Genomic DNA, 17,079 nt, shown 5'->3' on the forward strand with positions numbered 1-17,079 from the left:
CACGCTCGCCGTGCCGGCCGCCGACATCCCCGTCGTGCAGGTGTCGGTGCTCGCGAGCGAGGACCCCGCGCAGCACCTGCGCATGGGGCGCGCGCTGGCCGCGCTGCGCGAGGACAACGTCGCCATTGTCGGGTCGGGCTTCGCGTCGTTTCACAACCTCGGCATCATGCGCTCGCTGCGCGGCTTCGCCGGCAACTCGCTCGACAAGAACTGGCTCGCGTTCAAGGCCAAGACGGACGAGTGGAACGCCGCCCTGACCGAGGCCGTCGCGCCGGCGAATGCTACGGAGAGGGCCGACAGGGTCGCGCGCTGGCGCGAGCTGCCCCACGCCGACATGATGCACCCGCCGCGCGGTGGCGAGCACTTCATGCCGCTGATTGTGTGCGCCGGCGCCGCGAGGGAGGAGGATGGCGCTGCCAAAACGTACAAGGACGAGTACATGGGCGTGGATATCTTCACGTACTACTGGGGTGCACCGGCCGTGTCGACATAAAGGGTCATCATGATCAATGTGAAACATTGTTACGCTGGTTGTACGAGAAAGGCCCGTCATTCAAATAGAGCAGCACAGCGTTGAGCAGAAAATGTACATGGACATGTATTTCATTGTAGATATTAGATACACCTATGCTGGCGGGCTACGCCCCAATGCCGAAACAACTCCCACAGGAGTCATATGCTCCCATTCATGTTTCATAAGTCGTCATGGAGTAGAAAGTGAACATGTTATAGACCAAAAAGAATCCTTCCGATGCAGTGCCGTTATTCGCTGCCGGGGTATATATATAAAAAAACACAAAAGAAGAAACCGCTTCGAAATGTCAAAGGAATTGCAGCCAGGATGGCTAAACTCAGATGCTATGCGTGAAGGTCACACTATGAGGACGGGGACGGCAGCTCGTCATCAGATGCCGATACGTCAACGCTCGAAGGACGTGCATACAGAGGCTCGAGGTCTCGATAGTCAATGGGCGACTCGAGCGGGTAGGCGGGCGGGCTGGGCGGCACGTCCTCGTAGATGGGCGGCGCCTCATTGTCCCAGCTGACGCCGAGACCCGAGTGCTCGGTGAGGACGACGGCAAAGTGCATGCGCAGGATGCGGCCGGTGCCGGTCGGCGTGGCTTGGTGGGCCTTGCCCTCGGGCGCATACTCCTTGGAGACGATGAGCTCGAGCAGCAGCGAGTGCGAGACCTCGGTGCCGTCGGCCGTCTTGGTGTCGCAGGCGTACCTGAGCTCGCCGGCGCTGTTGCGAGCCTGGCTGATGCTGTAGTCGAGCTCCATGTCGACGGAGCCGTCGTGGCCTGCATAGTCCGACTTCCAGCCCTCGTGCAGCTGCTTCTCGCCAATGATGCGCACCTCGTTGCGGACGGTGCCGCGGGCGTCGCCGATGGCCGTGGCCGACGACGCGTGCTTGTCGCAGGCGGGGGCAATGGTCTTGATGGTCTCCTCGAGCTTCCATGTAACCTTCTTGAGCTTCCACAGGTCGACTGTCTTGACCTTTTCGTTGTGCGTCATGAGCCCGTCGAGCTTGAGCGTCAGCGTGTTGGTGCTGGTCGGGTGCACGACGGACACGTAGTCGGCGCTGGCCTTGATGTTGGTCGGCGGGAAGACGCGTACCGAGTGGTGTGGGAAGAGCGGCTCAGGAACGGCGCGCTTCACCAGCAGCGTGCGGTCCAGCTTAAGCTGGATGGGCGCCGAGGTACCTGTGGCGTGGCGCGATACCTGTGCGACGGCCTTGAACTCGTAGGATATGGAGACGAGAGGGGTGTTGGAGCTGGCAGGCAGCTCGCCACCGAGCAGCGCAGAAAAGGGAAATGCGTGCTTGCCACGGTGAAGCTTGGTGGGGTGGTCGAGAAAGACCCATGCCTGCAACTCAGTGACCTGGCTTTGGCACTCGGCGCAGTGGCTCTGGCACGGGCGCTTGTGCGTGGTGTGGATGCTGAGGTGAGCTTTGAAGCTGTCCATTTCGACCACGTCCTGTTTGATGTCGAGGAAGAGCTGGCCCGAGACAATGGCGCCGGTGCTGTCCTCGGGGGTGCCGTGGAAGATGATGGGCGGGCTCTCGATGCTCCAGTCCAGGGCGGCGACGCTACAGGAAGCAGGGTTCAGCTCGCGCACGGGGGAGCTAGAGGAGCGACCAAAGGGGAGCGAGAGCTTGTGGTGCTTCTTGACGGCGTCGATGAAATCGTGGGCCTTGACGGCGTGCTCGTCGACGTCGGACTCGTAGGGGCTGCCAGAAACGGAGTTGTTCCGCGACGACTCGCACGAGGCGTTGCGGGAGGCGGTGCGTGAGCGGGCCACATTTTTGATGTGCGAAATGTTCCCGGTCGAGGACCGCAGGAAGTTGGCGACCAGGTGAGGCATGTCGTCGGTTTGTTTTGGTGCGGTGCGGTGCGGTGCTGGTGTAAGTGGATGTGGGCGATGAGGTGGTGGGCTCTTCAGGATTCAAGTGTTGGCAGATGATGGGCGACACAGAAGAATCTCAGAAAAATGCCGAGCGTACCCCTCCTTGAAAGTGGCTTGTTGGTGTCTTGGTATCGACAGTAGGAGGGGCACACGACGTCGAGCCTTGCTATGGCAGAGAAATCGTGGCTGCGAGAGGCAGACCGATGTGGTAGGTGGTGTCCGTTTGTCGGAGGAGAGTGCAGGCCAGCCAAGGATTTTTTTGGAAGCTAGGCACTCATGCACAGGGATCGCTTGGGAGACTGGCGAGGAGAGGTGGAAAGTTGAGGCTTGTGGTGCAGGGCGCCACAAGAGGTCGATTCGGCGAGGTCGAAGGACGGAAGGCGAAGAGGGTGTGTGTGGTGTGGTGGTGACAACTGGGAATAGCGCGAGATCGCTGCAGGGCTTGCTTTAGTGGCGAGGGTAGGCGTATGAGGGCCGTTTTCTCAGAGGTCTGTTCAACGGAGGCGTGTTGTATGGCGAGGATGGTGAGCGTTTGAAGCTTTCTGTAGCCGGGAAGAAGGTAGGAATAGGGAGATGGTGCAGGCCGTAGTAGATGTGACGATGGAGGTGATGTAGCTGGTGGCAACGGGTAGAGCTGTATAAGTCTGGGGTACAAGATGGGGACCAGTTGTAACGAGATGGGAGAAAGATAAGAGCAAGAGGTATGTAAAACGGGGAAGGGTATGGAGGAGTAATATATCGGGAGAGAATAGGGCATGGTAAGTGTGTGTCATTTCACCTTGTTAGAAACTACAAGTTGGATTCACTTTTGTCGCGGGCCAGAAGCCGTCGAGGGCCGATGGAGGGATCCACACAGCATGTACATGCATGGGCCGCCGATGGAGCCACCAGGTACGTACTGGCTTAGCGCCACACCCTAAGCCAAACGGGGGCATTTTGCACGCCCCTTTGCTCCTCAGCGCGGTAACGTCGAGCGCTGAATGCACCTGAACACAACTGTTGTTTTTGGTCAGTGTCCACTGTAAACTTGTCGGCGGTGGAGATGTGCACGCCCTGGACGACGACGTTGCCAGCTGCGAGCTGTGGCAAGTTGGCAGTAGTTGGCAGTTGGCAGTTGGCAGTTGGCAGGTGGCAGTTGGCAGGTGGCAATCGGCACGCATCTGCCACTGCCACAAGAAAAAAAAAAGAAAAAAAGAGACTGTTCCATCAGTCCCACCACTGTCGATTGATGCACTCTGCATGCACGAATAACAGCGGTCATCCATTTAGACACCGATTCTTCCAAAACCCTCCTCTTGGCTATTTCCAATCTAGCAACAAAATAAAACAAAAATCCTCGATTCATCATCTCACCATGATTACTACTCCTCGTTTCATGCCCCGGCCGCCGCACGCCTTACTTACCACTACCGCTACCGCATGCACCCACATGGGCCAGGCAACGTCGAGACAATAACGCAATGCGCCCTTGGGCTTGTCAGTGACCACCAAACGCCAAACACGCCTCGACTCAATCAGCCGCAAATGTTTGGGGGCAATTGGCGTCCGTCATATGACTGGTCCCAGCGGCAGGGCGCACCATGGCTTGTCGTGAATCTATACCTTGGGTACAAATTAGTTAGCGGCCTACTACCTAGTGAAGTGGCTTGCCCAGCGACGTCGGCGGGGGAGGTTTGTCATCGCAACGGTGCGGCGGCGGCGTGCGTAACTCGTCGGTTGCAGCACGTCATGGCCGCCGTTTCTGTCGCTGTTTGATGCGCCTGCTTAGAAATTCTGTGCCGATCTTGTTGCATTACAAAGATTCAGCCAAAATGCCAGTGGCTTTTGGGTTACAGTTCAGCGCCTTTTAGTACAGGTAGCAAAGTAATATTCTGATTCTGATTCTTTTCCTGGCTCCTCATCTAATCACGCGCTCACATTTAACCCATTCGGTACGTACCTGCCGGACTACCAAAGCTTTCGCCGGACAGTTGCCCCACCTCTAACCTCGATGCTCCGGAGCTGCGGGTCTTGGCTCCGGAACGGTTGCCAGAACCAAAGCCAAGCCTTTTCTACCAGTATTAGATGGCGCGACTCGAATGTTGTCCTTTCTCGTATCAATGCCATGCTATTTTGTCCCTATTTTTGATCGTCTCTCTTTCAAATTGACTTGACTCTCTTTGAGTAGAGCAGAGACAGAAGAAAGCATCATCTCTATGCCGAATGCCACAGCCAGGCAGAGCGAAAGCCGGCTAGTAATGTCACCAACCTAAAAAAAGACACACACAAGCAAAAAATAAGCTGATTACTCGACGTGACTGGTTCAACGTCAACGTCTGGTACCTCATGCATTATGTTAGAGTTCACCGACTCGTACCCAGTCTGCTCGCACACGCCCCCTTGACCAGCTTCTTGACGGCTGCGGCAGTGGGCCAGCGGCCAGTAAAAAGAGGAAATTTTTGCCCCAGCGCGCAACGTTTGAAGCACGCCGCCATGCAGCACTCGTCGATTCGTTACGGCGCGCCAACCACCGAGGCTCCAGTAAAAAAAGGAAAATTTTCTGCTGAAGCGCGCCCTACATGGAGGGGCTCAAGGGGGCCTGAAGGTTTTCCTTCACGCCCTGTAGGCTGCGAGCCCGCCCCCGTGGCCCGCTGTACCGTCCGGCATTCCAGGACCATCTTCAGGGCCTGAGCACCTGTATTTACAGAGCATCACACTTTGTCGTGTTTGGCGGATTTCGTTCAAGTACCTGATTTTCCACTACGTCCACGCCCGTCCCGCTCACACCACACGCCGGCCGGGAAAAAAAAATTGTTCTTGTCGATTTGGGTCAGGGTCGTAACAAATGGATCGAAGCATCTCCGCTCTGTCGAGTCTCCATTGCAGACTATTTACTATTTACTTTCTTTTTTTTTCTGGCCTTTATTTGAAAATTTCTTTTCTCATCACGATGGTTTGTGCAGGATGGCGCTATTCGTTGTTGGTATTGAAACCTGTTGGCATGTAACATTTGCTACTGCAGGGAGATGTTGATCTGCTCACTTTTCTGCTGGCCGTGGGCGCGCTCATGCACACAAGCTGTCAGCGATCTACCCGATGCTACCGTATTTCCGGTTTATTGCTATTTCTCGTTGCTTTGGGTAGCATCATCTCGCAGGTTGTGGCCGACGTGCCGCTCAACCCGCTTCAAGTGCCGTGCAGGTGATGCTTTTGCCCGCCACTTGTACAAAATGTTATGTAACTATAACTATCCATGATGGCAAGGTACGGTGAGAATTGTGTGATTCATTTTACACGCGGCCGTTTCAGCAACCATTGTCATGCCAATGTCCACATGTGATCCATATAAATGGCTACCAAGAACCGGTCCAGATCCATCGTTCCGCTGCACCAGTAACTAGGTAGGTAACTACTCGGTATCCGTACTCCGTATTACGTGCAAAGCGCAGGTCATTCCGTCTCACGCATGTGCGCCAAAACTTGTAAAACTGCTCTGCCAACGTTAGCGTACTAGTTTATCCCCGCGCGCCCTTTGCGAGCTCCCCCACGGCATGGGTGACATTTTGACTCATCGGCCGTCATAGTGAGCGCCTCGCTTTGCGCCAACAGCAGCAACCCCAGACGATGGCGTCAAACATGCTTACAAAACGGCCGCCCAGAAAGCCCCCGACATCGGGCGCAGCAACCGCTTTTGTAGTGTTGCTACCATTCTCACCATGTAGCCGGTGGATCGCCAGCTTGTCGTCGGCAAGGCGCACGCAGGCTACTGTACGAGGCTAACTGCACCAGGGGAGGTGTGCGAGTTGTGTGTCTCGGATGCTACCGATGGGTTTGGTGGCTTGTCGAGTTTCTGGTCACGAACTGGGAAAAAAAAAAGAAAAGTGGCTGATCGGGGGTGTCCATTGCCCTGGTACGGCCGTACCTCGATCGCGCGCCGAGGGCTGGCTTCGGGGCCGCACCCTTGGGCTGAAACCTGGCAACTGGCTCGACTTGTTGCGTGCGCCTTAGCTGTAAACATGCTCGACTTCGGCCCGTCCTTTTAACATATGTATGTAAGTACCTGGCTTGCTAGCCAACCACAGAGTTGTTTGTAGCGGTGTGCTCGAGATGCCTTCTAGTTGAAACCACACCACAAATGCGCTTTCCTGCACGCAACACAACATGCAACTCGATGTATATCCAACACTTGCATGGAGACCGGAGTAGAACGGAGTACTAACTGCCACGGCGTAGACACTTGTATAATATTGCCCAAATTGGCAATTGACCAGGAGCTTCTCGATTTTTCTCCCTTTTGTGCCCTTACACGGCTTGGCCAACTGAGCTCCACTGCGGCTCTGTACCCGCTTGGTGGACTCGCGCACCGTTGCGTGCTCTCGCATCTTTTTGCACATGTCCCATTGTTTACGTTTCTGAATACCTAAATCAGCTCATTCTATATATATCCGAAAAGCAGCGCAATTCGAGCCTGCAAATGACTACAGTTTGTGTCATGTACAATGTACTGGTACAGGTCTGCTATCCTCACTCCACAGCCAGGAGCAACCGTCTCGATTTCAACATGGAAATGTGCCAACAAAACGTTGTAGGAGGAAAATGTTTGCAGGATAAATGAGATGACTCATGTGAAAGTCACATTGTCTCCGTCATTTGTGAGTGCTGTTTGTAGCACAACCGTCAAAGCATCCCGAGGAAAGGCGCGTGTAAGCCAAATGTGGCGGCCAAGTGGAATACGCCCATCGAAGTGGCGGACGGGGCTTTATTGAATTTCGACGGAACTGTCAATGGCAATGTCAATCATGTCCCGCCCTGGTCATTCCGCCTTCGCGGCCTCGACCTACGGCTTCCGAGTAACTCTAGCCTGACGGTCGATTTATTCACTGGGGCGGTCCCGCGGACATCCGCGCAGCCCACAGAGCCGGCGATGGTGAAATTACACTACAAATTAGAAAAACAAGACATCAAACATCAGTTGGCAGCACGCATAACCATCCAGTGGGTAATTGAATAACTAGGTACCAGTATACGTGACAACGACACACATACACCCTGGCCCGTGCCTTGCATGAACCCGTCTTCCATTTCCTAGGTAATAATACTAGTTAGCTTTCCCATCCCTTGCTCATCTCTCTCATCAATCTCTTCCGTGCGGCTCAGCGTGGGACCAGTTACAACGTGGCAGGCTGGCTGGCCACGGGCAGCTTCGGCCGATCGCAGTTTTGATTTTTGCCGCAGCCTGATTCCCTTTGCCCTCCGGGTAGCCGACGGGCAATACGTGCGCACACCATTGGCATTACTCGCCATGCCATCTCCACTGAAACAACAACCTGGAAGGGATTTTTTCAACAGCGTTTGCGGCTCGGTGGACTGATCTCCAAGGAAAGTAGAACGGTGGCAAGAATGCATCGCCAGGCCATGCCAGATGGTGGCGTCGTCGGAGAAATTTCTCAAGCCCTGTATTTATTTCTTTGCAGCTCTCGAAGAATTACCTTGGGAAATAATCCAGAAAAGCACAATAGTAATAAGTAGTAATACCGCGCCTTTATTAAGTCACGCTGCTGACTGGAAGCTGGGGCTTTTCTTTCAACGGCATTACTTATTACTTACAATTGTAGCTTGTCCGCAGCCAACCGCGTCTCCCCTGTCGACGCGTACTATTTTTGGCACCGAAATGCCATTTCTCCCGCTTCTTCCAAGCTATTCTCAGCCTGCCTGGACACCCGGCGTCAACCTTGTTCTAGGTAGTTATGCAAACAAAAGCGACTTGTTTTGCTACCTGATTTTGCATGGGATGGCAATTTTATGCTTCCATTCCCTGGCTTTACACACGCCGTATTGAATATATAAGGGAGATGTATCATAGGCCATCTCTTTCTACAATCTCGAATGGGATTTGCCTTGCTCTTACCAAGCCTCGGAAATTGATTGTGCCCACGGTTCGACAAAAATCTGCGGCCTCTCATCCGCGAGATGGTTCTTTTGCCTATACTCATCGACGTAGAACGTGTAGGGATTTGAAGCAGATATCTCCTCAAATGACGTTTCGACTTCAGCCACCTATGATCACTCACTACCTACCTACTTGCCTACCTGGGTAGTAGTTTATGCACCATCGTGTGACGCCATCCTTGTACCTTGCTCCACACGCCGTGCTTGCTTAACAATATGATAAAGTGCCATATGTGTATCAAAAGGCAAAAGACAGATAATACTTATTCGAATTATTGCACCTAGAATAATCTTCATCAAAGCCTGACGAGCTGGGAATACCATTCGTGTTTGGCAATTTTGCGTGTTGCGAGCGGCGACCGGATTAATGAATCTCCACCAAAATTTCGGCCTTGATGCTGTGTGGGCCAAACCGCCAATTCTGGAATTTTGGATATGAGCTTCGAGCGATAACCCATCTCGTGCCTAGCAACATCGACGCGCCCATCCCTACATACCCCCCGATTGCGCCGAATTTCTGTCGCGCGAGCCCAAATATACCTTCCTCGCCGAATATTTCATACTCTTGCCCAATATGACGGGTCGTGGTGGCGGCGGACGCCGCGTTTTGCTTCCTCCCATGTACGCAACCACCCCGCATGCAGAGCTGCGTTCATTCTGGCCAGCTGTTGCAGCAGAATGTGTGCTAACCTCGATAATTGCAGTAACATGATTTTCAAGCTTCTTCAGACCGTAAGTTCGACCGATCTGCAAGGGTCAAAATACTCCAAGGGCCGGCGATACGAGCGATCCGATTGTGGTTCTAGCGGTGGCTGGCCGAAACGACGCAACAATCTTTTTTTTTAGGTCGTGCATAAACTCCCATGGCCGAATTTTGAGACAGCAATGCATGTTGATCTATCTGAAAGATCGTTGATCGGGCGGTGGACGCAGCCGCGGGGATCCAATCGCGAGTCGCAAAATCGTTGGCGCAGAGGCAAAGGGAAGATTGCAAGAGTTTTACTAACATTATCCCAGAACTCTACCGTTAGCGTTTGGCTCTATGAACAGCTCGGCATCCGTATCGAGGGCAAGATCCGAGTAGGTTTCAACAGATCCAATAGCAAGGAACCGTACTAATCAGACTGCCAGGGTTTCGATGAGTTCATGAACCTCGTTCTCGACGACGCCGTCGAGGTCCGCCAGATTACCAAGACCAACGACAAGGAGTCAAGGAGACCGCTGGGTGGGTTGAGCCGGGACCGGCGTAGCTACGGATGAAGCTAACAGTCGATTGCAGGACAAATCCTTCTCAAGGGCGACAACGTCTCTCTGATTCAAAACTTATCAGAATAAGCAGCAGAGGCGATCGGGAATTGATATCCATACATGGGGAAGAAAATAAATGCGTTGTTGGTCAGCACGAGTACAGTGCACGACACAAATAGACGGCTTTTTGGACTACGTCGGGGAGGGTCAGCTGGGGGAGTGGAATCTCAAGGACGCTTGATTGGTTTTATGAGGCGCATGGGCAAACTCGGTTCGTGATTTTTTGCAGTCATTTTTCACGGTGTGATGTACCAGCTGAGGTGCGGGACTCGCTCCTGAATTAGAGAAGTTTATACAGCATCCATCAACTGCTGTGTGTTTCAGCCGACATTTCTAAAAACACAAAATCAATTATACGTTTTTTTATTGGGTGACACTATTCATATTCCTTTGATGCTATCACAGTCCAGCCAAGGACATAACCCAAGCAACAACTTTTCTACTCCAGCTTATAGCCGAGTTTAGTGCCCGACACCTTACCCTCGCGCAACAGAGTCAGGCCTTCGCCCAGGCCCTCGAGCCCACCCGCCAGCTCCTTGATCGGGATGGACTCGAGCTCGCCGACAATCTTGGGCAGCAGGGCAAAGAAGCGGGCCAGCACGGCGCGGTCCTCGGCGTTGGCGGGGAACTTGGGGCCCTTTGGCGGCAGCAGGTGAAACTCCCTGCCAAAGAGTGTGTAGGCGAGAATGTGCTGGACCTTGACGCCGTCAATCTCGGTCGCCTTGGGCTGCAGCAGCACGACGACGCTGCCGCCGGGCTGCAGGACGCTGGCGCAAAACTCGGTGGTGCCGTTCTCCGAGATGCCGTCAAAGGCCTGCTTCAGGGAGGGGTAGGCGGCGCGAATGTCGGCGGCGGCGGTGGGCGACTTGTAGTCGAAGACGGCGTCGGCGCCGTACCGCCGCACCAGGTCAAAGTTGTGCGGCGACGCCGTCGCCACGACGGTGCGGCCGGCCAGCTTGGCCAGGCGCACGGCGAACAGCCCCGCGCCGGTGGAGGCAGCGTACACCAGGAAGGGCTCGCCGCCCGCGGCGGCCGGCGCAGCGGCGGCCTCGGGCCAGGGCAAGCCCAGGTGCTTGTTGAGGCCGAGGACGGCCGTCGAGGCCGACACGCCGTACGTGGACGCTGCCAGGTCCGACACGCCCTCGGGCACCTTCCACGCGAGGTCCGCGTCCACCTTGAGGTACTGCGCGAAGCTGCCGCGGTCCGGGTACAGCCCGCCGTGGACCCAGCCGGCGACGCGGTCGCCGACCTTCCAGGCACCGGTGGCGGCGCTGCCGACCTGGGCAACGACGCCGGCGTAGTCGCAGCCAATCACGGCGCCGGCGGGCGAGAGCAGGTCAATGTGCTTGAAATCGGTAGGGTTGAGGGCCACGGCGCTGACTTTGACGAGGATCTCGTCGTCGGCGATGGCTGGCACCGGCACGTCCTGGATGGTGGCGCCGCGGCCGGGGGCGGAGGAGGCGACGGAGGCGGAGGGGGTGTCGCGGACGGCGACGAGGGCCTTCATGGTGCTTGGGATGGTGGCCATGGTCAGTGTAGCTTTTGCGTGGGTAGTGTTTGTAGGGTAGCTGGTGGTATTGGGATGGTGATGATGACAGAGGCAGGCGAACGGGGCGATGGATGGACAGAAAGGATGGTGGATGTGATGAGAATGACGACGTTTGGATTTGGGTTTAAATAAAACTCACAAGGTGTTTCTAGAGGTGTGTCGATGTTACATTTGTCATCGATACGTTGGGAGACTAACACCGAAGCTTCGGTCATTACCAATAGGCGCCGGGCTCCGGCTCGTTTAGTGGTCCGACCGGACAGAGCTATGGAGCTCAGCCTCGGCGGAAGGGATTCCTATCATGCCTTGTGCAGAATGACGAGCTCTTGTATCCGTATTTTTTTCAGCATTAACTTGCAGTCAGTTTTATTTTCTGATACCTGATGAGCACGTGCTCAGCCTCGATTATTTGCCGGTGTATTACTTTGTAAAGCCAGGAGCCTTGAAGCTATCGGTTGAGTAGGCTGTACTTTCATGCTCGTCCATTTCTTGCAGAAAGAAAATTAGAGAGCCTGAATTGCATAATAGCCTGAAAGAAATGCATTCACTCTCCCTTTTTTTAGATTCCAATTACCCGCCATTGCTGTGTCATTATTACAAGAGTCAATTGCTTGTTGACCAACGCCGACGTTTTGCCGACGGGCATCATCACCACTCCGCTCCGTAAACAGGATCGAAATGTCCGTTCCGCTGCACCTGCTGAGTAACGAACCAGAACAAACGCCGCGGGCCCCGAAACGGGAAACGAGCTTGGTCATCCCAAACATCCCCCCCTCGGAGATAAGAGCCGCTACATGTCGCGACGGGTGACGAGATGCGCGAGTTTATGGACTATGTCCACGGCGCCTTTTACGAGGCCACGGGCTGGTCCCGCGACAACTCGTACGCGGCGCTGAATTCCACCAGTGATGGTATGTTTTCTGCCGGGACGCCGTGGCTCAATGCCATTGCGAAAGAAAGAGCCTTTCGGCCGGCTTGCTAATTGATCCTTGATAAACACAGCCTTGTTACAGTTTCCGACACCGCGTGGCCTGCGCCTGACGCTGTCCGCGCTCGCGAGCCCCAACTTTGCCACGTCCTACCAGCTCGGCTCCGTCGGCGTCGTCGACGGCTCCATCTCGTACCTCTTCTCGTCGGTGCCGCTGCGCGTGCTCCTCACTCCGCAGTCGGAAAAGGTGGCGCTGCCCACGCTCTTGCGCTCCTACCGACCGCTGACGCCGCTGACCTCCGCCGCCGCCGCGCCACAGACGGTGCTACCGTCGCTCCCGACAGCCGCCGACTCGCACGCATCGCTGCTGTACGGGCGATTATACCTGCCGCAGTCGCAGCTCGAGGCGCTCGTGGTCAAGCGGCTCTCGCGGCACCTGCAGGTGCAGTTTAGCGCCGTGTCGGGCCAGCACCTGCGCAACGGCGGGACGACGCTCGGCCTCGCGCAGTACGACGTGGGGACGTATGCGCTCGAGGGGCTCGCCTCGTCTGATGGCGGCCTGCTGGGTCTGCGAGGCATATATAACTTTGGCGGCGATGCGGCAGAGCCAATGGCGACGAAGACGACGACTGCCCCGGATGCGGCAACCAGCGGTGGCGGCGAGCAGCTGCTGCCCACAATGACGGCAGCGACGAAGACGACGACCACGACGCCGCCGCCCAATGGCGAAAAGGAACGCATCTACGGGCGCTTCAGCACCGGCGCGGAGATTTACTACGGGACGCTCAACAAGTCGGGCGGCATCAGCCTCGCGGGGCGCTTCGCGACACTGCCATCGCACAAGGGCACGCCGCTAGCGGCGACGCTGACGCTCAACCCGCTCATGGGCAGCGTCGGTGCGAGTTACGCCGTCGTCGCCGGGCGCCACTGCACCCTGGCGACGCGCATGGATTTCAACATCTTTAGCTACGAGAGCGTCTGGTCCATTGGCATGGAGCTGTGGCGCAAGCCGTCAACACGGCCATTGTCGCCGCCGCCGTCGTTATCATTAGTAGCAGACGGGTTGTCGGTATCGCCACCGCCGGAAACTCGGCGGCCGCACGCAGGACGCAGCTTCCAGGCCAAGATGGAGTGGCGCCTAGACCGGCCCTTGGAAGACGGGGGACGAGATCTGCTCACCGCTGAGCTGGCCGGGGAGAACAGGAATGCGTTGGCGTCGTCGGCGACGGCGTCGGGGGAGCTGCAGGCACGGGCGCAAAGCCAAGAGCCCGAGAGACTTGATGGTGCTGCGGAGCATCAACCAGGGTGGCAGGCGCATGACGAGTACACGGGGGTGCTCAAGGCTCGCTTCGACCAGAACCTGCGCATAGGGCTGTTGTGGGAGGGTCGCGTGAAGTCGCTGCTGTTCAGCCTTGGCAGTGACATTGATCTTCGACACATGGATAAGCCGTTCCGCACGCTGGGCTTGGAAATCCAATTCTCCTCTTGACGGGAGGAGATGAAGCAAATAAAGTGTGAGGCTTGACTTGAAGCTGGAATCATGCGGGGAACCATCGCTTAACAAAGCCATGATTAGGGCTGCATGCTTGGCGCATCGGCAATGCGAAAAATAAATGCGCTGCATATCCGTTTCTACGCGCAAAAGGCGGGCACTTGTTCGGAACATGTTTCCGTTGGATGGCTTGCATACCCAACCGCCAGTCAGCGCAAGAAGAAGCACCGCAAGGAGAAACTAAAGATAGGACTGGTAATTCTTGGCCGGTCAGGACCTCATCCGACGAATTTTATTGTCAGGTTGGACGATGAGGCTTTAACGACTTTTGTGCGGGCGACGTCGCCGGACTGTCCCCGCCGAGCTGACAAGACCTTGCATGTACATATATAATAAATACATCTTACATGAACGCATAGAGCGAAATGGAATGGCGGCAATGTCCCTTTCTTCCTTGTACTGGTACCCCGTAGAGAGTTGATCCAGGCATTGTAACTAGATTGCGGCAAAAGGCTGAGAGTTCGCAGAATGAACCAATGAACGGGCACCCAACTTTGCCGCTATTAGCGAAACTTGCTTTATTTTATCCGTAAAACCCCCTCCATCCCTTTGCAGAATCTTCGGCCAGCGCCGCAAGGGAAGTTCAGGCTTTTTATGGGCGTCAGCTCAGAGGCGCACCTCGACGGGCGACGCCGACACTGTGTGATACATTAGTAACGAAGGCCGTTTCTGGCAGCCTCGCGTTTGCAGGTGAGAACCCGGATGGACCAGTTTTGGCCTTTGTCGTCGCTGTGAGTGGTTAGTTCCGTGCGCCACTAGTGGATCGCGGTGGGAAGCGGTGGCGCCGGGGAGCCAATCCCTGTGCCATACCTTGTTTGCATCTTTTTTCTTTTTTTTTCTTCGTTTTTTTAGCAACTGCTGCCGAGCAGCTTTTGTGATTCGCAATAACCATCACCCTCCACGTGCGTGTGCGGGCACGTTGCGGAAGCCATTTCAAAACGTGGCGGCCGCCAGGCAACTCGTGCAATCGTCCTGCACGGACCCTGCTCGCATTGCCCTTGGCAGTCGGCGATGATACCTCAGCGACTCAGCAAGCCGGGGGGGCCCTTGACTTGACGCGTTGCGCGAGTCGGACGCCGCATCATCGCCAGTGGTACCCCCAGGTTTTTGACAACAGCGAGAACCTAGCTCAACAGCGTTGTTTCTCTTCGCTTGACTCCTGGCGATAAGAAAAGAGAAACATATATATATGTGCCTGCTCTAATTCGTAGACAAATCTGACTTCTCTCTTTCTGACTCGTAAACTCTCCTTCCTTATTCACCTACTAGCGGAGAGAAGGAAAAAAGCTGGGTTGGCCATCAAGGTTCTCACCTAGCACCAGCCGTGCCGTCACAACCAGACAACGACTGCTTTCGGTCTCTTTCGGCCCCCACGGTAATATTGTCTTATCATTTGTTCTCTTTTCTTTCATCACCCGCCGCCGCTGAATTTTACATTTTTTTTCTTTGGCCCTGGCATATTAGTTACTTCTTTCTTTCGTATTCATATCTCCTTCTCCCTGTCGGTATTCCAGCCAACAACCCACTCTACTCTGAATAGTTTCACGCTCAACTGCTGGCTATTGGAAAATACTGACTCACAATACACCTCACCAGCTGTATCGTGTCTCATCTCATATCGAGCCTGATCTCACCCGCGTGCGTCAACTACTCCTGGTAACAGCCTGCTCTTGGCAAAATCGCCAATCTTGCATGTCACGGAACACTGCATATCCAAAACGCTTTGCCAAGTCGATACGCCAAGTCGGTACGGCATCTAATAGCCGGATTCCCACCAGAGACTCTACGGACGAACCACATCACCTCTCCGCCGCGTCACTTTCACAGACAAACCTCTCCCAGTAATCTGGTCGAGTGGAACTGACCCCTGCTCAAGCGTCGTCGTCTGCGGACATCAAGGTGTTTGAGCTGAACAACCTGCAAGATTTTGCAGCTCGCGCCTTATCCGCCCCAGTCAGCTTGTCTCGCTGTCCCCCCCTCCACTCATTCCCGAATCCTTCGGTCTTGGATAAGGTATAATAGTAGCATCCCCTGTAATTAGCTGCCATTCCTTCCCGCCAAATTATACTACTCAAAGAGGACATTTCCTCGCTACTTCACGTCGACATCCTCAAAGCCATACACAAGGAAAGGGACCAAATTCCCACTACAGCACAATGGCTGATACCGACGCCCCTTTGGACTGCAGCGGCGAAGCTGTCGACGACACCCGCCGTGGTCTCCGCATCGGTGCCATCTTCATCATCATGGCTGCCTCTCTCGTTGGCGCCTTGGCGCCCGTCCTGCTGGCTCGTCAGACCAAGATGCACGTCCCCAAATTCACCTTCTTTATCTGCAAATATGTCGGTACTGGTGTTATTGTTGCCACGGCCTTCATGCACTTGCTTGATCCCGCCATTGACAACTTCAGCGACGAATGCGTTGCTGCTCGCGTTCCCGAGTACCCATGGGCTCTCGCCATTGCTCTCATGACCGTCATGACCATGTTCCTCCTTGAACTCGTCGTTACCAACTTCCAGAAGGACGATGAACACAACGCCACCGCTTACGATAGCGAAGTCCCCTCGATGGACTACATTGCTAAGAAGCGTCCGGGCATCGAGGAGACTACCGCTGACTGCCCTCACGGCCCTGATCTGGAACAGGCTGCTGGCATCGACCCCAAGAAGGTTCCTGGTCGCGCTGATGATGTTAGCTACCCGCCTGGTGGTGAGGATCATCTTGCCCACGTCCAATCTCACACGGCGGCCGAGACTGGCCTTGCTGGTCAGCTCACTGCCATTTTCGTGCTCGAATTCGGTGTCATCTTCCACAGTGTATTTGTTGGTCTGACTCTCGGCACTACCACCGAACTTGTCGTTCTGCTCATCGTCCTCGTCTTCCACCAAATGTTTGAGGGTCTTGGTCTGGGCTCCCGCATTGCTACTGCACCGTGGCCCAAGGACAAGCAATGGCTTCCCTACCTTTTGTGCTTCGGCTTCGCCATCTCAACTCCAGTCGGCATCGCCGCCGGAATGGGTGCCAAGCCCGCCAACGCCACCGACCAGAAGCTCACCAACGGTATCTTTGATTCGATCAGTGCCGGTATTCTCCTGTACACTGGTCTTGTCGAGCTGCTTGCCCACGAGTTCATGTTCAACCCCCACATGCGCCGCTCCCCGCTCAAGATTCAGCTCTTTGGCTTTGGCTGCATCGCTTTCGGTGCCTTCGTCATGGCACTGCTTGCCAAGTGGGCATAACCTACACGCGCAGGACAACTCTTTCATATACTGCACTATACTGCAGTATTATAAGCGACTCATGTTAGACATTTCGGAGAGTTCTTTTTACGTTCACATCATTATACCACGGTCTGAGGAAGGAAAATGCGGGCTGGTTGAGGGTTCACTATTCTTGGATGTAGAATAT

General features: G+C 55.1%; 10 protein-coding genes across 10 annotated transcripts in view; 6 read left to right on the forward strand and 4 right to left on the reverse strand.

Moving 5' to 3' along the window:
* CCM_02592 (aromatic ring-opening dioxygenase LigB subunit, putative) overlaps positions 1–493 on the forward strand; it is a gene marked incomplete at both ends in the record, with an annotated part of 1,020 nt that extends 527 nt beyond the window's left edge. Inside the window, one exon of the mRNA XM_006667744.1 lies at positions 41–493. Within this exon, the coding sequence (XP_006667807.1) occupies positions 41–493 (453 nt within the window). The remainder of the gene's footprint in view (positions 1–40) is intronic.
* Positions 494–876: 383 nt separating this feature from the next.
* CCM_02593 (arrestin (or S-antigen) domain protein) lies at positions 877–3,671 on the reverse strand (the record flags this gene model as incomplete). The annotated part of the gene is made up of 5 exons (XM_006667745.1): positions 877–2,399; positions 2,504–2,592; positions 2,689–2,819; positions 3,322–3,566; positions 3,623–3,671. 5 exons carry the CDS (start codon positions 3,669–3,671, stop codon positions 877–879), a joined length of 2,037 nt encoding a protein of 678 aa, XP_006667808.1.
* A 1,835-nt stretch (positions 3,672–5,506) lies between these two features.
* On the reverse strand, positions 5,507–6,779 carry CCM_02594 (uncharacterized protein; the record flags this gene model as incomplete). The annotated part of the gene is made up of 5 exons (XM_006667746.1): positions 5,507–5,626; positions 5,654–5,782; positions 6,030–6,151; positions 6,446–6,530; positions 6,606–6,779. 5 exons carry the CDS (start codon positions 6,777–6,779, stop codon positions 5,507–5,509), a joined length of 630 nt encoding a protein of 209 aa, XP_006667809.1.
* Positions 6,780–6,946: 167 nt separating this feature from the next.
* Positions 6,947–7,396, forward strand: CCM_02595 (uncharacterized protein; the record flags this gene model as incomplete). Its single annotated transcript, XM_006667747.1, has 2 exons — positions 6,947–6,970; positions 7,055–7,396. The coding sequence occupies 2 exons, from the start codon at positions 6,947–6,949 to the stop codon at positions 7,394–7,396; spliced, it is 366 nt and encodes a 121-aa protein (XP_006667810.1).
* Positions 7,397–7,470: 74 nt separating this feature from the next.
* Positions 7,471–7,689, reverse strand: CCM_02596 (uncharacterized protein; the record flags this gene model as incomplete). Its single annotated transcript, XM_006667748.1, has 1 exon — positions 7,471–7,689. The coding sequence occupies one exon, from the start codon at positions 7,687–7,689 to the stop codon at positions 7,471–7,473; it is 219 nt and encodes a 72-aa protein (XP_006667811.1).
* Positions 7,690–8,701: 1,012 nt separating this feature from the next.
* On the forward strand, positions 8,702–9,669 carry CCM_02597 (small nuclear ribonucleoprotein E; the record flags this gene model as incomplete). The annotated part of the gene is made up of 6 exons (XM_006667749.1): positions 8,702–8,734; positions 8,804–8,955; positions 9,039–9,066; positions 9,352–9,414; positions 9,466–9,559; positions 9,614–9,669. The coding sequence occupies 6 exons, from the start codon at positions 8,702–8,704 to the stop codon at positions 9,667–9,669; spliced, it is 426 nt and encodes a 141-aa protein (XP_006667812.1).
* Positions 9,670–10,081: 412 nt separating this feature from the next.
* On the reverse strand, positions 10,082–11,170 carry CCM_02598 (ToxD-like zinc binding oxidoreductase, putative; the record flags this gene model as incomplete). The annotated part of the gene is made up of 1 exon (XM_006667750.1): positions 10,082–11,170. One exon carries the CDS (start codon positions 11,168–11,170, stop codon positions 10,082–10,084), a length of 1,089 nt encoding a protein of 362 aa, XP_006667813.1.
* An 835-nt stretch (positions 11,171–12,005) lies between these two features.
* CCM_02599 (uncharacterized protein) lies at positions 12,006–13,608 on the forward strand (the record flags this gene model as incomplete). Its single annotated transcript, XM_006667751.1, has 2 exons — positions 12,006–12,102; positions 12,194–13,608. 2 exons carry the CDS (start codon positions 12,006–12,008, stop codon positions 13,606–13,608), a joined length of 1,512 nt encoding a protein of 503 aa, XP_006667814.1.
* A 111-nt stretch (positions 13,609–13,719) lies between these two features.
* On the forward strand, positions 13,720–14,414 carry CCM_02600 (uncharacterized protein; the record flags this gene model as incomplete). Its single annotated transcript, XM_006667752.1, has 3 exons — positions 13,720–13,992; positions 14,085–14,130; positions 14,227–14,414. 3 exons carry the CDS (start codon positions 13,720–13,722, stop codon positions 14,412–14,414), a joined length of 507 nt encoding a protein of 168 aa, XP_006667815.1.
* Positions 14,415–15,827: 1,413 nt separating this feature from the next.
* Positions 15,828–16,910, forward strand: CCM_02601 (membrane zinc transporter; the record flags this gene model as incomplete). Its single annotated transcript, XM_006667753.1, has 1 exon — positions 15,828–16,910. One exon carries the CDS (start codon positions 15,828–15,830, stop codon positions 16,908–16,910), a length of 1,083 nt encoding a protein of 360 aa, XP_006667816.1.
* Between the last annotated feature and the right edge of the window lie 169 nt (positions 16,911–17,079).

Source organism: Cordyceps militaris (assembly GCF_000225605.1).
Source record: "Cordyceps militaris CM01 unplaced genomic scaffold CCM_S00002, whole genome shotgun sequence".
Taxonomy (NCBI): domain Eukaryota; kingdom Fungi; phylum Ascomycota; class Sordariomycetes; order Hypocreales; family Cordycipitaceae; genus Cordyceps; species Cordyceps militaris.